At 46.6% G+C, this 19,048-nt stretch overlaps 1 protein-coding gene across 4 annotated transcripts in view; it reads right to left on the reverse strand.

Moving 5' to 3' along the window:
- Positions 1–1,238: 1,238 nt before the first annotated feature.
- Positions 1,239–19,048, reverse strand: part of LOC118505710 (zinc finger protein squeeze-like) — a 38,877-nt gene continuing 21,067 nt past the window's right edge. For all 4 annotated transcript variants that reach the window (XM_036041880.1, XM_036041879.1, XM_036041882.1 and 1 more), the window contains exons 4-5: positions 3,776–4,820; positions 1,239–3,665 (exon numbers count right to left, since the gene is read on the reverse strand). In XM_036041880.1, coding sequence (XP_035897773.1) covers positions 3,154–3,665; positions 3,776–4,820 — 1,557 coding nt within the window. In that variant the 3' untranslated portion in view covers positions 1,239–3,153. The remainder of the gene's footprint in view (positions 3,666–3,775; positions 4,821–19,048) is intronic.

The following is a 19,048-nucleotide window of genomic DNA, read 5'->3' on the forward strand; positions in this document are numbered from 1 at the left end:
CACAACCGAGACGAAAAGAAGGAAGACCGCTCCAGCTCTAACCCAAGAAGGCAGGAAAGAAGGAAACGGAAGGAAGGATAAATAAAAATTAGGACTCCGTACCGGACCATTCCTAATAGGACTTTACGGGCTGGGTCGTCCGGTGTCATTCTCATCACATGACCAGCCCACCGGAGCCTCGATAATGAGATCATCGTACAGCTCGTAGAGCTTGTCATTGTAGCGGCTCCTCCATTGTCCTTCCAAACATACACGGGGCCAACAATCCTTCTGAGCATCTTCCTCTCGAACGCGGCTAGGATGGCTTCGTCAGTTTTAGACAGAGTCCATTGCTCAGAGGCGTATGTGAGTACTGGGACTATAAATATTCTGTACAGTCCCAGCTTCGTCCGTCGCGACAGGCATTTAGAGTGGAGAAGTTTCCTCAGGCTGTAGTTTTGACCCCAGATAGGTGAAGTTTTGGACGACTTCGAAGGTGTGGTCACCTATCTGTACATCACCCCGTGCGTAAATCAGTGTTTGTTAGCAGGGCCGCTGGTGGTGCGCCACCATCTTTTTGGTTTTCGCCTCGTTAATCTCCAACCCGAGGTTCTGTGCCGCACGCTCGATCCTTGGATAAGCTGCTGCTACATAGGAGAGCCTCAAACCAATGATGTCTATGTCATCAGCGTATGCCAGCATCTGGATTGAATTATGGAAGATGGTCCCCGAAGTTTCCACCTCCGAGTCGCGGATGGTTCTCTCTCTAGCGCCAGGCTGAAAAGGAGACAGGTAAGTCCTTGGTGGTAGCAAAGGGTCCTGAGAGTTTTCCATCTACCTTCACCATGGCATGTGACGTTGGCCATTGTCATTCTTGCAAGCCTGGTAAGCTTGGCCTGGATTCCAAAGGGGCTCATTGCGTCGTACAGTTTTACCCTGGCTATGCTGTCATATGCGGTTTTAAAATCGATTCTAGAGATGGTAGGAGAGGAGCTGCTGCTCCGGCCATCTTCTCCAAGATTTGCCGCATCGTGAAGATCTCTGGTCAGTGGTTGATTTTCCGTTTCGGAATCGAGCCATTTGTTAACTCTCGGGAACTAGTAAAATTTTAACTCAATACTACAAAAAGAACATAAGTATTAAGGATTGTCCGGAAAGCGCCCCAAATCAAAAACCTTCCCAATTTTATCCCTTTTTCTTTCCTCATAACTTCTAACAATTCTAAGAGAAAATAAAATTCAATCAACACCATTGGATTATTTTAAATTATGTTGTGTGTGTTTTTTTTTGTTGTTTGTTGCTTTTGTTTTTACTCTGTTTTATTCATAATCATAAAAGATTTGTTTTTGTATCAGCTTCTGCTGACCACCGCTACATTGGAGTGGTTCTTTCCGTTCGATTCGTCGTCGATTTATGTGCGGTGTATTTGTTTTTGTTTGCTTCTTTACACAACTGTTTACCTTTCCTTTCCCCGATACGCTTCCGCTTGCTTTGTCACAGAGAGGACGACACGCTCTACTCAACCGTTCGTTCGTTACATCATACTGCTACTACTACTACTATACGGGCTTACTATACTGGTTGCTACTAATATTACACACCTGCTCACACCACACACACACACTCACATCTCATGCAAGAAGAGATGCAGCAGATATGCGTGGATGCGTGGATCGTTTGCGTTCGGTGTGTTTGTTGCTTAAGTAAAACTCTCCCCCTGCTCCCTTACGTCCTCCTCTCCGGAACGCTTGCAGCGCGCAAAGCTTATCATCAGCCGCTCGGAAGGATCGTTTCACCTGTTGCACTTTTTCTTCGAGAAAGTGGAAAGCGGGAAGGTTTCTTCCGGTTAAGTTAACCCCAAAAACGGTCCCATCAAGCGAAACGAAGCCCCATAAGCTGATAATTGATTGATAAGCTTGCTGCTCAACTTCCACTACACAGAGGGTAAGGATATAAGGCAACTAAACCGTAAATAAAATTTAAAAAATGAGAAGGAAACTATCATCCACGCACACACACACACACACCCATATACCCATACAGCGATCCCCCGTTCCCTTTCTTGTTTAAATGCATCTTAAAGTGTGTGAAGAAGGGAAAGGGGCAGTACTGCCGGGTGGGGTGCGCGATGCTGTTTTTGCTTTTTTCTTTTGTACAAGGATCATACGTTAACAGGATACACGAGAGAGCACACACACACACTTCAAGTGATTCAGAGTGACATTTATATAGAGATGCATATGTATATGTGTTGGTATGTATATTTATAGCTACTTACTTCATTCTCGCTTCGATTGTTCTCTATTTACAATTGTTTTTACCTCTCTATTTTCCCCCATGTGTGTTTGCTATCGGCTGGCATGCATTTTGTGTGTTTGTGTTGCAAATTAAAGTATTTTTGCCTACTTTTCATATAGCTCAGCTTGCCTACTCGCGCCTGTTCGTTTGGGGCCCCCCCCCCCCCCCCCTACACTACATAAAAGCACGCAAACACACACACGCACACACAAGCGCGCGCACATACACGGTGGTGGCTCATGTTTAAGGGGGCTTTTTTAATCAAATAAACAAAAAGGAAAAAGAAGAAGATCCCTCCGCCCGCTTCCACTGTCACACAACAGCAGTGCTTACTTATCCGTCTAAAATCACCGAGATCCTTTAACTAGGCGCAAATATTCTCTAAGCAAGAAATTAAAAACAATACAGCGGAGGCTCCCCCACGAGAAAGCTGTGTGTGTGCGTGTGTGTGTGTGTGTTGGTCTGCGTGCGAACAGTTTCAAACTATCCTCTTTTTTTTTGTCAAACGCGGATCCTAGCAACGACGAAACTTATCTAACTTAAAGAAGGAGCTTACAATCAATCTAGTAGGCTTGTTTCCCGTGTTGGTTGGCTGCGTGTGTGTGCGTGGCGCGAGATAGGGAGTGTGTGAGAGAGAGAAAAAAATAGAAATTAATCGAAGTAGTCCACACATGCCACTACTCCCCCCTACCAGATATCCCTTTCTACACCGAGAGGAGAGATACAAAGCAGCTTTTGTTACAAACAAACGACGGATCCTCGGGATCGGCTCTGTCTGTGTGTGTGCGTGTGTGCGGGGGGTGTGGAGATTTCCGCTCTATAATTACATCATCCTTATCACGCGCGCACACACACACGCAGCCCTTGCAGGTGAAACTATTTTTCCACCTTGCCAACACCGCCGCCCATCAGCAAATGCTCCCCAGACAGAAGGCCTCCGACGCCTCCACCGCCGCCACCGCCACCACCCGCGCCCGGCTGGTGCGCATAGTTCCGGATCTGGTGCAGGGAGATGAGCTGGTTCGGGAAGCCGTTCGCGGCGGCCGCAGCCACCGCCGCCGCATTCTGATTGATCGCTTTCTGGTTCTGGAAGCTGATCGCGTCGTACAGGTACGAGGGTGGTGCGGCCCGCTGCTGGGCGGCCGCCAGCTGCTGCTGGTGGTGCTGGTGGGCCGCCGCCAGGCTGTTCAGATGCGGTGGCATCACGTTGATCGGCGTGAAGGCGGACGAGTTGGCGGCGGACGAGGAATTCGATTGGTTGCTAACGTGCTGCTGCTGCTGCTGCTGCTGCTGGGAGTTGTGCCGGATGACGACCAGGTCCTCGCCGACGTCGTCCGCCGAGTTGGCGGAACTGCTGCTCCCGTTCAAGTTACGATGATGCTGCGGATCTGGAAAGATGGAACAGATAAGAAGCTACCATCAGGCGCTATCGCACCGCACTGTTGTTCCGTTGGAATTGGAAAACCGGGCAGCACACCACACTCCTTCCGCCACTTACCGTTCGCGGCGCCACCGTTGTTCGCGTTGCCACCGGCTCCGCCACCACTGTTACCGCCGCTCGCCCCTCCACTACTGCTGAAATCGTACTGCTGTTGCTGCTGCTGTTGCTGTTGCTGCTGCTGTTGCTGCTGCATGGCCTCCGCTAGGCTAGCGGCCGAATCCGGACTAACCTTGGGCCAGTAAGGATGCTCCAGCCCGACGGCTGCTGCTGCCGCGGCCGCATTCCCTACCACCATACCGCCCATCCGGTTCAGTCCCAACCCAGCCAGGCCGGCCAATCCAACGGCGGCTGCATCGGCGACCGCTGCCACCGCGGCCGCATTCGCTACCACGGCCGCACCACCAGCGCCACCACCGTTTGGACTTCCGGCACCGCTATTATTCGCGTTGCTGTTCGCATTACTGCTGTTATTGTTATTATTATTATTATTATTTCCCGCAGCTCCGGAACCGGCCGAAGAGTTGGCACCGCTCGCCGCCCCGCTACCGCCACCACCACCGCCTCCACCACCGCCGCCACCGGCCGCCCGGTTGCGACGCTTTTCCTCCTTTTCCGCGTGCTTCTGCATGTGCTTCGCCAGATACGTTTCCTGCGTGTACGATTTGCCGCACAGCTGGCAGATGTGCGTCTTCAGATGCTTCGAGTCCTTGTGCTTCGGGATGTGCTCCAGCAGGGAGGCCTCGTCCGTGAAGCACTTGTAGCACGAGTTACACTTGAACGGTTTGTCCGTCTGATGGCACCGCGAATGGGACTGCAGGTTGGAGAGCTGCGAGAACGCTTTCGGGCAGCCCGGATGTCGGCATTTGTACGGTTTGTCGCCGGTGTGCGTCCGGATGTGCTGCTGCAGATGGGACAGCTGGGTGAACTTGCGCTGACAGATCTCGCACCGGTACGGCTTGATGCCCAGGTGTATCCGCGTGTGCTGGGACAGGTAGCTCGAGTTGGCGAACGACTTGGTGCATTGCGTGCATTTGTACGGTTTGGTTTCGCGCATCTGAAGCGATCCGCCGTGCAGCTCCAGGTTAGCCTTGGCGGAGAAGATCTGTTACGAGAGGGGAAAAGGAACGAAAGGGAGAACGAGCATTAGTAAATGAAGCAAGAGAGGAAGGGAGGGAGAGATGTGGTTTTGAGTGTTTTCTTAGCTCTATGGCATCGTTAAAGGCATTTATTTAAGTGCCCAAGGACAGACGAGGAGTAGTTGAGTGGACACTTCGGCTCCACCATCATAGATCGCCCAATTGGCCTCCCTTTAATGACGGAAGGTTGAGTACTACTACTACTACTACGTCAATGGTGTGTCTGTGCCGAGAGTGTACAAAACGATCGCGAAACGATCTTCACTTTTTAACGCACTCGCAGGTACTCGAGTATCACTTGTAAACGCACGCGGGACGGTTTGATTAGAGTTTATAGCATCTCGTCGATGTGTATTTATCATTCATGAGTGAATTAAAAAGCTTATGATGAGTTCTGGCGATTCGATAATTAACAATCGAAAGGGGAGATGAAGATAATTGTTAATCTGGTTGATTAATTGGCTGCGGAACGCGTCGCTGCCATAGCGGTTGGTTCATGGTAAAGGCAAACTTCGATTCGATGTCGAATGTGGTAAGTGTTCGCTGAACTCGATCATCCGTTATCACTTTAGTTAAGTTGAATTAAGATTAAGTGCGCACCAAAAACAGTTGAACGGATGAAAGATCCTATTTTATAGCATCGTTTGCTATAATTTACCATGAAACATAGTAAACAAACATCGATCGCCGTTTTCGTTTCCGCTTAAAAAATGATTTTTTACTTTTGTGAAGGTTATATGAATCTCTAATTTTATAGTAGCAACGATCGTCTCTGATCATATCAATAGGAGACCATAATTGTATAGCAAATGTATGCAAAATAAAGTCTGTTTGTAACCAGCGCAAATGTTTCGCGGCAACGCTTTTATAGGCCCCTCCTCCAGCTCTCCATCTGTGTCCTCCCCGTCACTCTTAACCGATCACTTGCTTGATCGGATCGCCCCAGCCGCAACCTTAACCTTGCCCCCTTTTCCGCAGGTGGTGTTGTTATTGGGTTGCTGCTGGTTTCCTTCATTCCATCGCTAAATCGATTATTAACAACTCCACTTCACGTACACACGCGCGTCCACCATTCGGGACGGCCCAGAAGAACCAGCGAATTAAGACAATGTCAAGGTCGAATGTGGTTGGTCGGTGGTTCTGAAGCTTTTTGACAGAGCGCAGCAGCACTACGCGAAGTTCGCGAATGGTTATTAGTGGTGCGGAGAATGCTTGATGTTTTGATTCTAAGTCTCTGTCGCTGTTTTCGGGTGACACGCAACACAGGCTCTGAGACGGACAATTTCTTATTATGCCAACCAGAACGAACCTCCAGAAGGTTGTGGTGAGGAGAGGTTGGTCTGTTTCTGCTTTCCGAAAGTGACTAGTCATCATCATCTTCGTTTGCTGTAGCGAATTTAGGTGCAAAGCGTGTGCTCTTAACGAAGCCTTCCGTAACTCCCATAGCTAACCATATGCCATTTGCGCCAAGGTCGTCAGTTCTTCCTTGTAGGGGAGTGGGACGCGAGGAGAATGCCTTAGACGCCCCTAACGAAGGTTTGCGTGAGATAACGATCGAGAGTGGAAGTAACTGGTCGCCAATGTTGACAAATCAGCTGTTTTAGTGCAGTGATTTAAGAGCCGAACCTGGAGAGGTCATGGATAAGATGCAGATAAGCAGGATGTTTTATCTCATCAACACACTTCTTGGAGCGCTTCAACCACTTTGGAAGGTGATTCGTGGAAGACCCCGGCCAGGGTGCAATTACAACGTAAACAACTATTTTATGCCAAGTCGCGCGCGCACCACCTCCTCCAGACTTGAGGTCTTTAATAATGGTCGAGGATTTAAAACAACGTGCTTTGTGAGTGTGTATGTGGCTATGGCTATGGTTTGCTCTCTTCCCTCAAGTACCCGATCGCGTCGTCGTTCGTTTGCTAACACTCTCCTCCCTCAAACTTCAATTTGTCGTGAAGAGGCCAAGAAGAGCGAGACGCTCAAACACACACAGGTGGCAGTGGCAAATGCAAATTGTGCGTCACACCGTACCAAATATCCATTTAGCTCTTGAGAGGCTGAGGGTTCCAGAGAGGTGTCTTGTTGCCACAACGGGAAGTAGGAAGAAGACGGGGAGAACCTTTCTGAAGCTTTGCCTGCTTCTAAACTTGCTAAATGCTGCCGCATTTGAGTGATCGTGGCAGCCTTGTCTCACCCATCGTTCTTCCGGCCGCTTGCTAAAAGACGTTTGGTCAAATTTGTTAAATCAAACATAAACAAAGCGGAATATTATTACGAGCCACAACGAAAAAAAGCCCCCTCTCTCCCCAGTTCTTCTAGGTCCAGCCGAGCAGCATAACCACCTTGTGGGGAGTCAAAAATAAACATAATTCTTTGCTGGTTGCTCTTGTTTGTTCTCGACTTCCAACAATAACCCTGTGGTGCTGGGGAGAGAATCGGACCATCCTCCAAAAAGAGGGGTTGATGAGTTCAAATTAATTCCACAAATTGCGTATGGAGCTGCTTCGCCTTTCGCACACACACACACAAAACTTATTTTAAAATTTCTGTGTCCCCTTAGCAAAAGGCATGGGGAAGCGAGCAAAGGGTAATGAAAGAATAATATTTCTCTGACTTAAAAACACATAAGCGTCTGACATAAGACGGGCAGAAGGAGGAGGAGTAGGAGGTCTTGGATGACTTGAGATTGGGACAGTAATGGCGCGTAAATGAGACACTGGTTACCTGTTGCGGAAGGATTGGGCGCATGATTCATAGGAATATACTTCACATCAGTTGACTTATGATGCTCAGTTCCTTTTTGATGAGTTTTGTCTTGCCGGGTGCATGGACGTATATTATCATAATTTTTAAATATTTTAACACTTTTCTTTTATTTCAAATATGCTTTGTAAAGGTTGTACTGATCTTTAGACTGTTGCTAGAGAGTATATGTTCTTTGTCCCCATTCCCCACGTCCGTCATTCCTGGTGGCTTGATAGCATGGTTGTAATTGCGCGAGCCTTTCAATCGATTGGTACCTGTATCAAATCCCATCCAGAGCGAGCCATATCGAATCCCAATTTTTAATCAATAAATGGATAAAATAAGACTTCTAGATATTTTATAGTATCAAAAAAGGTTGAGAAGAATCCTCTCATCTCTCTCTAGGGCTTTGAATAATAAAACGGTTTCTTCCCTTTTTTATACACTGTCCTGGGGAAATTGAATTCCTCTCCTACATGACAGTGGATATTTTCCTTTTTCCACGATAATCTCTCTCCCTCTCTCTCACTCTCAATCTCGATCGAAAGCTCGGTAAAAGATCGCTTTGACAGTTTCCGAATTGCAAGCTAGCAAGCAAGCACAAACATCCATCCAAGTAACCATTTTCCTCAAGGAAATGAAATGGGAATGATGGGCGCTGATTATAGTGGGGAGGGTTGGAGTGATACATTTTTCCAACTCCACCTCGTCATCAAAGAACGCGTGTGTGTGTGTGTGTGTGAAGAGGATACACATCTACTCTCGTACTAAAAGAAACCGTAAATCCATCGCCTTCTTCGATCTCGTCCGTTCGAAAGGAAAGCGCAGACGATATATATATTTCGTATCGTTTATTATTTTTACTTCTTATTCCGCCAGTCCTTGCTGCTGCTGCGCTTTCCACAAACCCACCCACCAACCACCCACCCAAAGGTTTATTGGTGGGGTGCCATGCAAGAGATTGTTCGTCAATTCTATCAATTTCTCTAGCCACCACTGTCGTGGAGCACACTCCTCGCTCTGTGTGTGCTCCATCGTCATCATCATCATCATCATCATCCCCAGTCTATGATAACAGGTCGAAGCAACAAAACCAAATCAAAATAACCAACGGCAACACCACCAAGAGCCGACTCTGCCTCTGGATTGTACTGGCCCAAGTGTGACACATCCACGCGGCCAACAGCGTCGAGTGGCAGGCTTGGCTGGATTTGGTGGGATGTTTGTATGTTCGGTCCCTGCCCGCGTCCAGACTCCGTCGTGTTTTCCCCGCTGGAAGTCTGTGGAAGACTGTTGGGTGATGATGTTTTTGTTATTCTTTCATTTTCTTTTGCTGCTTCCAACTGCGTCTCCCTTCACCACCCTTCTTCTCCCATCTCCCAAACGATTGCGCTTGCTGAATGTTGTTTTTGGCGGACGGTTTTGTTGTTTCTGCTGTTGTTTTGATGGTGTGTGTGTGTGTGTATTTTTTCCATTCTTTTCTCTCTTTTGCTCATCCTCTTCCCAGCGATTTTTGGTGGCTCCACCGACCGACCGACCGACTCTGACTGGGTGTTATGCTGCACAGGTTACTGCGATTGTGTGCTGACGACGGACCCGGGCAGGAGAGTAGGACAGGAGGCGGTATGTTGTTATGCTTTTTTATTTTATTTTAATCTCGTTCGGTTTTTTTGTGGTTCATTCGCCCTGTCGATTTTCAAAAATCCTTCTTCACATTCCATGCTATTTCCCCTTTGGTGGCTCTTTGAGTATGTTTTTTTTTGTATACCATATTTTTCTTTTTGCGCACAGACTCTTGTGGGTTGGTAGGTGTGTGGCAAAAGTGGATTTTTGGGTTTTTTTAGGTACATAAACCGTTCCCCCAACCGTTTGTGTTGTGTTTTTTTTCTTTTTTCTTGTTATCGCTCACCTTTGCGAGCTGTTCTTATTCCAGGGTTAGTAGCAAACCGGGTGGAGAATGCGTAAATCATGCTAAAAATGAGTTGCATACTGAAATGGCAGAAATGCACCGACCGAATGCACAAAAAAGGAGGGAGAGCGGGGAGAACCGTCATTCGAATTTTATGCAGTTGCATACAGTGGTGGGTGGATGATTGGGTGGGTGGGTTTGTGTGAAGTATGCGAGCATATACACCTCCTCCCTCCCAACGACGAGTTCCTGTTTTCATCGCACTGATTTTTTTTTTTTTTTGTTGCACAGGATTAACACAGTGAGGGTGGAAAAATGCATTTTTCTATAGACTACCCCAGCGGCCCACATACACCCATAAACTGTGCAAGAGGAAAGCGTTACACAGCAAAAGCTTGCCCCTGTTTTATTTGCATTGGCACAATAATGGAATGAAATTATTCATGTGTGTGTGTGTGTGTGTGTGTGTGTGTGTGTGTGAAAACCCCAAGATTTTAAAGAGGGATTAAAGAGTCCTTTTGTTACTGCAAGCGCACTTGGCCGGGCGGTTTTTCTTTTCTCACCCCGTTGTCTCATTACCTTTAGGAAACTCACCTTCACATCAAGATCATCCGACTCTTCACTCTTTTCCCGCTTGACGTTTAGAGCGGTTTGTTGAATTTTTCCCTCCTCGGTGGCCAGCAAAAGCTGCCCAAATACTGGCGCCATGTTGACACTAATCACGCACGCACGCACGCGAGAACGGAAAATCTATTCCTTATCAAATAAGGAATTCACTTGGATATATTTTTTTTACTGATTTCTCTCTTTCTCTCTATTTAAACTATTATATTATTGCACTTTTCTTTGCTTGTAATTTGCCAACTTTTCAAACACGCTTAACGATCATCACCAGTGCCGCGCGCGCTCGCTGCTCAACCTTTTCCCGTACAACTTCGACACTCGCGGTTTGTTATTGTTTCTCGCTGTTGTTTTTGTTGTGCGTCTTTTTTTTTCTCTTCCTTGCCTTTTGCTTGCTCACGCCCGTCAACTTATTAAGCGGGAATTACTTCTTGCACACAGCAACACCGCACGCGTAATCAGCACCGTAAGCAATCGCATCATCAAGCCGCAACAATTGCCCGTGCAATACCACGCCGCCGACGCTACAGAACGCACCAAAATCATGGTTAGACATTATTTTAGCGTTAAAGATTTGGCACTACAAGGAACGGCAGCCTCTTCTTGCTGGCTGTCAAAAAATGCACACCCGAACAAAGCGAACCGTAGCAGGCTAGTGTGGTGTGCGTGTGTGTGCGGTGTGATTCGCCTGTCCTTGGCGAGGAGCAGAGCGCACAGCACGCACGAGAAGATCGCGCGTTCTTTGCTCTCTTCTTTCGTATCGGTCGCGCGTAGAGAAAAACTCTCACGTGCGAAAAACCGGCGCACACACACACACGTGCTCGCAGCTTCACTTTTTGTGGGTGTCACACGCGATCTCTCGCTCGCTCTCTCTGTCTATCGCTCTCTCACGCGGGTTTTTGGCTTCCCGGAGATTTTTTGTGCTCGGTACCTCTCTTGTAACAACACACAGCGCGCGCACACGAATCGAATTGAAAGGGACAGACATTTTTTTTCGCAGACCTTTTTTTTTTTGGGGGGACTACAGGTTACCCACACTATGTGCAGAAGGTGGGTGGGTGGGTGGAGATGGGAGACGTCGAGTTCGGCAACTCATGCGTTTTGCCGCTCACACAGCTCGGTACGCCATTTGGTTTTTTGCTCCAACGTAACCCCACTCACACACACGTAGCTTGCTTTGATTCTCAATTTTTCAAAGTGCGGATTTTTTCGCAATGTTTAAATTTGATAACAAGTAAAACGGCAGTTTATTTTTGGTATCATTTTAGAATAAAATAAAATAATACAAAAAAACCATCAAAGATGCTAATTTGTAGTTTAAATTTCGAGGGAAAGATACTGAAACGTAGTTCATACACCTTTTGGTCACAAATTAAACACCGATTAAAAGTATCTCCCGCGCGCTGCATTCTTCTTGGTTCGTTCGGTAGGTAGACGGACACGGCACATCACATTACACGTCAAGTAATAGCAATAATAATAACCCACACACACACATATACACAACGGTTGGATGAAGTGCCAAGCATTCTTTTTGGCACTTTACGCTGGTGGTACGCAAAAACGGCACACATTATTTAAGTAAACAGACGACGACGACGAATTTCTGCTAACCAAATTCATCAAACGCACACACACAGAAATCCACACGTCTGCAGCAGCCACACACGCATCCAACGGTGCGAGAGCTGGTCGCGGAACAAAAAATGTTCTCACACATTCACACCAACGCTGCCTGCTCTTATAGAAGGGGCGCGCACCACGCACACAACCATACAACCGTACGCACACGTTCCTTACAGCACAGAGGGGGTGGGTGGGTGATTGACTATGGGCCGGGGAAGAAACGGCGGACGGCGAATGAAAAAAGTGCCGAGATGGTCGAAAACCAAAAAACCCCCCTTGGATCGCTATATTTTTCACGCAAATGGATTACCGCTTAAAACTAAACAAAACTTGAAGGCACGCACACACGTATACGCACACACAACCGAGTGGGAAAAAACCAATCCCGTAGCAAAAAAAAGGAAAACAATTTTTTCATCTTCCACAAGTGCGGCGATTTTTTTCATCTGCGCGGGAGACACAGGGGAGTGCTTCTATGTGTATGTGTGTTTGTGTGCGATCCGTTTTACATTTTATTTGGGGCTATTTTTTGCTTCCGACAGCGACACATACACACACGCGGACACGACAATTCAATACTTTTTTGGGATGAAAAATGCATCTTTTTCGATAGGGAAAAATACTTTTTTTCGCACACTTTTCATTTTCCCTTTCAATTTCTGACACACGCACACACACACACACACGAACAGGTTAATTGGGGGATTCCTTTACAGAAAAAACTCCCCGGATTCTTCCCCTTCCCATCACACTACTGCGGACCATTTCACCGCGCGCGCACTACACGGTGTAGCAGGCACCACCAATCGAAAAAAGCGAAATAAACAAACCCGAACCATCACCATCATCCACGGTTAAAGTAGACAGCGTACAAAAAGTGTGTCCCGGTGCACTTTGATCACATTTGCTTTCGCATCATGTTTTTTTTTGCGTAACGTAGAATACTTTTAACACACGAAAAAAACACTTGACGCGCGAGCACAGCAGACGAGACGAAAACACATCCGCACGCTTTGAGAGGTAAGAAAAAAAGAAAAATCGTTTGCTGTGTGCGGTCACTTTTTTGAGCAAAACGCACACCACCACAAACACACACGCTGGGTACGGTGTGTGTGGGTAGCAAAAAGTTCGAACAGAAGAACATCGCACACAATTTGCCGCGCACTGCTCGAAAACAGCTCGAAATCTGTGACGGGTGCGATTTTGGCCAGTTTCGAGTGTGAGCCCAGCTCACTGTGGCTGTTGTACTGTGTGTACGCGCGCTGCTCGAGTCGTGCATCTCACACAGGCGAACGTGCGAGTGGGTCGTGAGATGAGAGCCGGCGATGAGATGAGAAAGTGGTGAGACTGGAGCAACAACACGTTTTCATTTTTTGTGTGGTGATTGTTTTGTTGATGATTTGAAGTTTTTTCTCTTTTCGAGTAATTGCTCAAAATTTTCAATAAAAAAATTATTAAGAGCTAAATCAAAATTTGATTTTAATTCTCTTTATCTGGTAAACAAATTTAAAGCAGTTTTTTTTAGAAAATGTTCCCGCTTGTTATGCATTTTCTCCACGCAGCACCTACACACGCAGTCATTTTCAAAAGCGCGCGCACGCCTCTTCAGTTTTGGGGGTCTAACACGATGGGCTTTTTGAGCAGACTCTTTAATCGACCATCTCTTTTTTTTGTTCCTAGTTTTTTATCAAAGATTTGTTGCTATCGGTTCAAAGTTCCCCAACAAGAGCAAACAAGAACCCGAACCAGAAAAGATTTTTGCGTGTAGCACATTATGTACAACCTCATTGCCACCTCTCATTGCCAGATGGCCCAGGCGATAGAAAAACACAAATCAACGCGCCCGGTAGGGTGCGGCGGAAAAACCTTCTGGGCAATACAAGGGATTTTCCAGTTTTACTTCCTTTTTTTAAGGGAAAAGGGGACAAACGGGCAGGCTGGCACACACAAACACACACGCACATCGATTCGGCCAACACACTGGACAAGGCCAAAAGGGAGCGTGTGTTGATTGGAGGCGAAGGACGGACGGGCGAAAAGGGACGGGAACGAATAAAAAGGACGCTCCGTGGTACTGCTGCTGCTGCTGCTGCTGCTGCAGGACAACGGAATGTTTGCAAAATAGTCCGAGAGAAACGGGCCCAAAAAACACATAAAACCGGCCGTTAAGGTTAGGAGTCTCCGAAAAAAAAGGGAAGCAAGCAAGGGCCTGGTACCTTTTTCGTGAGCTGGTGTGTGTGCTTCGAAGGTTTCAATAAAACTAGGGACGGTTTTTTCCCTTTTCGGTTTTATTTTTTTATTTCTGTAACTGCACCACTCTCGGACCGATGTGCCGATGTGGTCCGAGCGTGCTTGTTGAGCCTGTTTTGCGAATGGATGTGAATTTCCCCTAAAAAAAATGTTCATCTTGTCCAGAGAATAATAAGCATTACCGTATCGCATATCCGAGAATGAATTATTCAGTGCGATTAGTAGGAAAATAATATGTTGAAGGCTCAATAGCGGTACAGCTCTCGTCTTGATAAAAATCCAAACACTCCTCCGATGGTGTTAACCTTGTCGTTGGCTAATCACTAACACAAAGCGAGATAGAACGGCACGAAAAAACGTCGGAGAGATTCCAAAATTTACATACTGCAGTTTTGTTGCAGAACCGCACCGACGACCGAGGCCGAGGCGCACGATTTCCCGCAGGGCAATGAACGATAATGGCACCCAAAACCAAAAGAAAAAAAAAACCCGAACCACCAAGCCAGCAGAATACAGCGCGCGAAAAGTGAGCAAAAATTCTTCTTCCCCAAAAGCAAGCGAAAAAAAAAACAAAAATCGAAATCAAACATCCACGTTGAAGGTTTTCCTTCTTTTCTTTTTTTTGGTTGGGTTTTTGGCCCTCCGCAAGGTTCAGGTTGTTCTCCCTTTTCGTTCCCTTCACAACATCATCGTACGTACCGGGGCGCGAAAAGACTTCACCTCGAATCATTCCCGCGCTCTTCTATCTCACTCGCTCCCTCTCTCTCTCCCTCTTTCTCCCTCCGCTTCCCCGTTGTTCCATTCCACCCTGAAAAATGCATAAAACCGCGAAAATCTGCACACACGCACACGCTCTTCTCGCCCGCTACGCTTGTACGTACAGTCGGTCAAACTAATGTCCGTACATGGAAAAGGTATTGTCATCGTTTTTTTTCTGTAGCACCTGAACTGCAAAAGCACATTTACTTTGAGTTGCATTGCATAAAGAATTTTTTTTTTGTAGCTATTTTTTTAGGATGCACAATTCTAAGTTACTTATTGTTCATAGTTTATAAAAGAAACTGCTTACATTTATCTCGAAGCATTTATGCAGAAACACAAACAATTTTGACAGATAGGTCACTAAAACCACACAAACTTACAACATTTTTGAAAAAAAAAAAGTATTAAAAAAGCATGACTTTTTGTACATCAAGCTAGAGAGCTTGTCCTAGGCCGTGGTTACATTTCACTAGCTGTCAATGCTCTTGTGAGGTCCCATTTGAGGTGAAAAACATGCATGTCCGCTTGATCGTGATCTCAAGCGTTTGACCCATTTCCTTTAAACATGAAATGACAGCCTTTAAGCATTCTTCTTAAAAAAAGTCAAAATTATGAAAATCCAACCTTAATTATGTCCCTAAACTTCACCGTAAAAATGACAAAAGGCATCACCAAACTGACGTTTCATACTCATCAATAAACATTGATAATTGATACGCCACGCTCAACGTGGTGTACAGTTGGCAGTTTGACCAGCTGTACCGCATAGCAAAAAGAAGTAAAAGAAACCAGCGAGCCCAAACCAGCAACAGCAAGAAAAGCAATTCGACAAGAGAGAATCTCCACTTTCGTTTTGATATGCTTCTTCTTCCTCCTCCCCCTGTTCTTCTTCTTCTTCTTCTTCTTCTTTTTCCGCGCTTCCCGCATTACTTGCGTGTCGCGCGAATGTCTCGTTTCGGAGCTTTTCCTTCCACCGGGGTTTGCCTCCCCCACGCTCCACGTACCTTACACGTTGCGTTGTATACGGGTAGGTAAAGTACAAGACGAACACACAAAAAAAAACTGCTCCACCAACACCACCACCCTCATTCTGCACCACCGCCAACGCAACGCATCATTCATGCGCGGCGCTCCACCAAAGAAAAAAGAAAAAAGGAGAGACGAACAGACGCAGCAACGACAAGAAAAAAGATGAGAAAAGTGACGATTTTTTCTGGTTTTTTGAACCCGTTTCTTTCCCGTCAACTACATACACACACACACACACTGCCGAAAAAACCGCTGCTGCCTTTTTTAAGCGTTCGTGTGGTAGTAGGCAGTTTTTTGTGCCTCTCTCTCTTTCTCTCTCTGTCCCACGGGTGTATGCGTGTGCGCGCGCGCACATACACTGTCACTTGTGGCTCTTAAAAAAGCGCAAAAAAAAATCATCGTTTTCCCTCGCTCGGTGTGTGAGTAAACGGGTGGATGGTGAGGGGTGCTCGTTTTAGCCAAAAAATTCGCCAAACTTCCTCCTTTATCGATGCATTTTTTATTCCCACACACACACAAACGCGCGCGCGTATGTATCTGCATCAGCACCATATAACACCCAAAAATTGCATTTCCGAATTGCATGACGGGGGACCATTTTCCCCTATCGGCTGGTTTTCCATTCTTTTTTTTCTTGTTCACTTCTAAACCAATATCATCCCCATCATCATCATCGTTATAGCACAACACGACAAAACTACCCCGAAAAAAAAATTAGCGAACCCGCACTTTATGCATCATGACCCTTCTCCCCGCGATCATTCCCTACTCCTACTCAGCCTTTGCTAAAACGGGAGAAAATCTCATCAAACGCACACACACGCACGCACAAGGGCAAGAGGGCGCAATGCAACAACGCACCGGGTGGCTAGATTACCGTAAAAGAGACCGAGAAAAAAAAACAAAAACGCATTCATCCATCCGAATGCGCCTGCTTTGATAGTTTTGGCTTTTTTGTTGTTGTTGAGCCAATCTCTGAATCTATCCCCTTCCTGCTTTAACCCATGATGCTTCCAACACACACCGCGCTGTGTGAACCAGCAACGCATACACACACACATACGCATCATCCGCGAAACCCGCCGAAAATTGCAATTTTTCTTGCCCGCCTCACTATTCGGGTGGGAGAGCGAAGCAAAAAAAAAAAAAGGAAAAAACTCATTCTTTGTCACCATCCGATTTGGTGGTGCCGCTACAATGTTGCTATGGTGAGGAGAAGAAAGGCAGGGAGGGACCGGAGTGGAGTGGGCCGGTACCAGGTGATGCCTTCCCCACTCTGGTGCGCGTATCCATAGCGCGAAGGTTCTTCCGTGCATCGTTGAGCAGCGAGCGAGAAGATGAATAAAAAAAGCTGGAAAGAATCGAAAGAAGCAAACTGACCGACAAAGAGCGCGGGTCTGACGTAATGTGATGCGCGATTTTTGGGAATGATTTTGGGCGGTAAAACAGTAAGGGAGGCGGAAGGTGGCCGCAAAAAAAACTGACTGAACAGAACACAGGCCGCGTCAACCACCAGACACACGCGGCACATGGCGGAAAACGCATGCTGACTGAGAGATCGTGACGAGATCTGGTGATTTCACACGCGCCTACTACAATCGTCTGCAGCACTGCAGTTGCGATGCGAATTTTTGGAGATGGTGTGTAGATTGGTGAACTTTTTGGAGAGCAATATTTAAGGAATATAAAGATAAACACTCTGCAAATCCTTGAGTCCAACAGTGGAGTCCCTGATGGCTTGATGCATCAAAATTTGGAATAGCATTTCCTCAAAATCCTTAGCTCAATTCTATTCGGGGGTCACGGTTGATTACGCGATACTCAGTATAGAGCCGACTACGTGGTTCCGAGGTTCCAGTCTCGATTACGCCGCGTATTTTCTATCATCTAGTGCATGACTTCACTATTCAATTACGGATAATTTAAGTCGTCAAAGGCAGCTTGAGTATGTCACAACATATCATCAGTTCCTCATCAGAATCATCAACAGATTATCAGAATTCCTTTAAGCTGAGATGACCAAGGTTGTTTGGTTCGTTTTACAAAGACTGAGTTATTTAACTTCATTCGGAAAAGAATCAAAAAATTCTAGAATTATGCCCTGATCTAGAGCTCGGCGTTAGATCAAATGTTCCACGGATTATAAGTAATTTCAGTTCTCTACGTCAAGTCGACTTAGAACCGAATAGCTCAATATACCACTCCGGAGGCGATAGCTTAAGTCAGTAAATGGGTATATGGAAAGGTCCATACACAGACTTTGACTTTTCACTTGCCGGTAATTGAAGTCGTAGAAGTCGTGCTATGTCACAACATTTCATCACAACAGCCCTCATTTGTCTAATCTTTCCGTCCCATCTACGAGAGATCTCTACAGCCATATGATTTGTGTAGTGCTACCACCACATCTCACTCATCTCAAATAAAATGTCCAACACTCGATCACGAGACGCGCCAATTCTGTCACATCCCTGCAAGTAAAATGACTGTTTTTGTGTGCTTGAGGAACTGGGCGGAACACGCGCTAATCGGGTGTCCACCACCACACCACCCTATACACAACACTTTCCATTAACGAAACGGAAGGAGTTGTGCCAACGGAAGAAAGCAAACCATTCATATGTACGCGCGCACTCACTCCAAGGGAGCTAGTTTTTTTTCGGGGGGGCGCCATTGCTAGATACCACAAAAAACCCAAGGGGGGGGGGGGGGGGATGGTCCCGCAGCAAAGAATGGCGACCACCGGCACGGTGTTGCGGCAGTCCGTTAAGCAGCCGTAAAGCAATTAAACATAATCCCGCGTCGTGTCGGAAGTGGGCAAAATTTGTCTTCCAACTGTGTCGACAGCATGCGTGCGCGCTAAAACGAAAGGACACCACAATTCCTGTGGCACACATGTGTGGGGTGGCTCTTGGGTGCTTTTTTCTATTAACACGGACCGAAGATTCATTGAGAACTTCACTCGAGGGTGAAGGAGAAGAGCAAACGAGTGACGTATACATGTTGCATTTAAGCTGACTAGCGAAGAACGCAACGCAAAAGCCACACCAGAAGTGTCATCGAAGTGGTTTGTTGTCGAAGCACTGGTTCATTCACTTGTTGCGCAGCAGCAGGTTGGCGCCTCTATGAGAGCCCCCCGGTATTGTAGCCGAAAAAACAAAAGCAGCAACAAAAAGTAGCTACTTGCAAATTGTTTGTTCAAAGTTATTTTAACCCGTCCAGCCCAGCGCTCCAACACCACAACTCCACTCTCC

The sequence above is a fragment of the Anopheles stephensi genome, chromosome 2, assembly GCF_013141755.1.
Source record: "Anopheles stephensi strain Indian chromosome 2, UCI_ANSTEP_V1.0, whole genome shotgun sequence".
Lineage (NCBI taxonomy): Eukaryota > Metazoa > Arthropoda > Insecta > Diptera > Culicidae > Anopheles > Anopheles stephensi.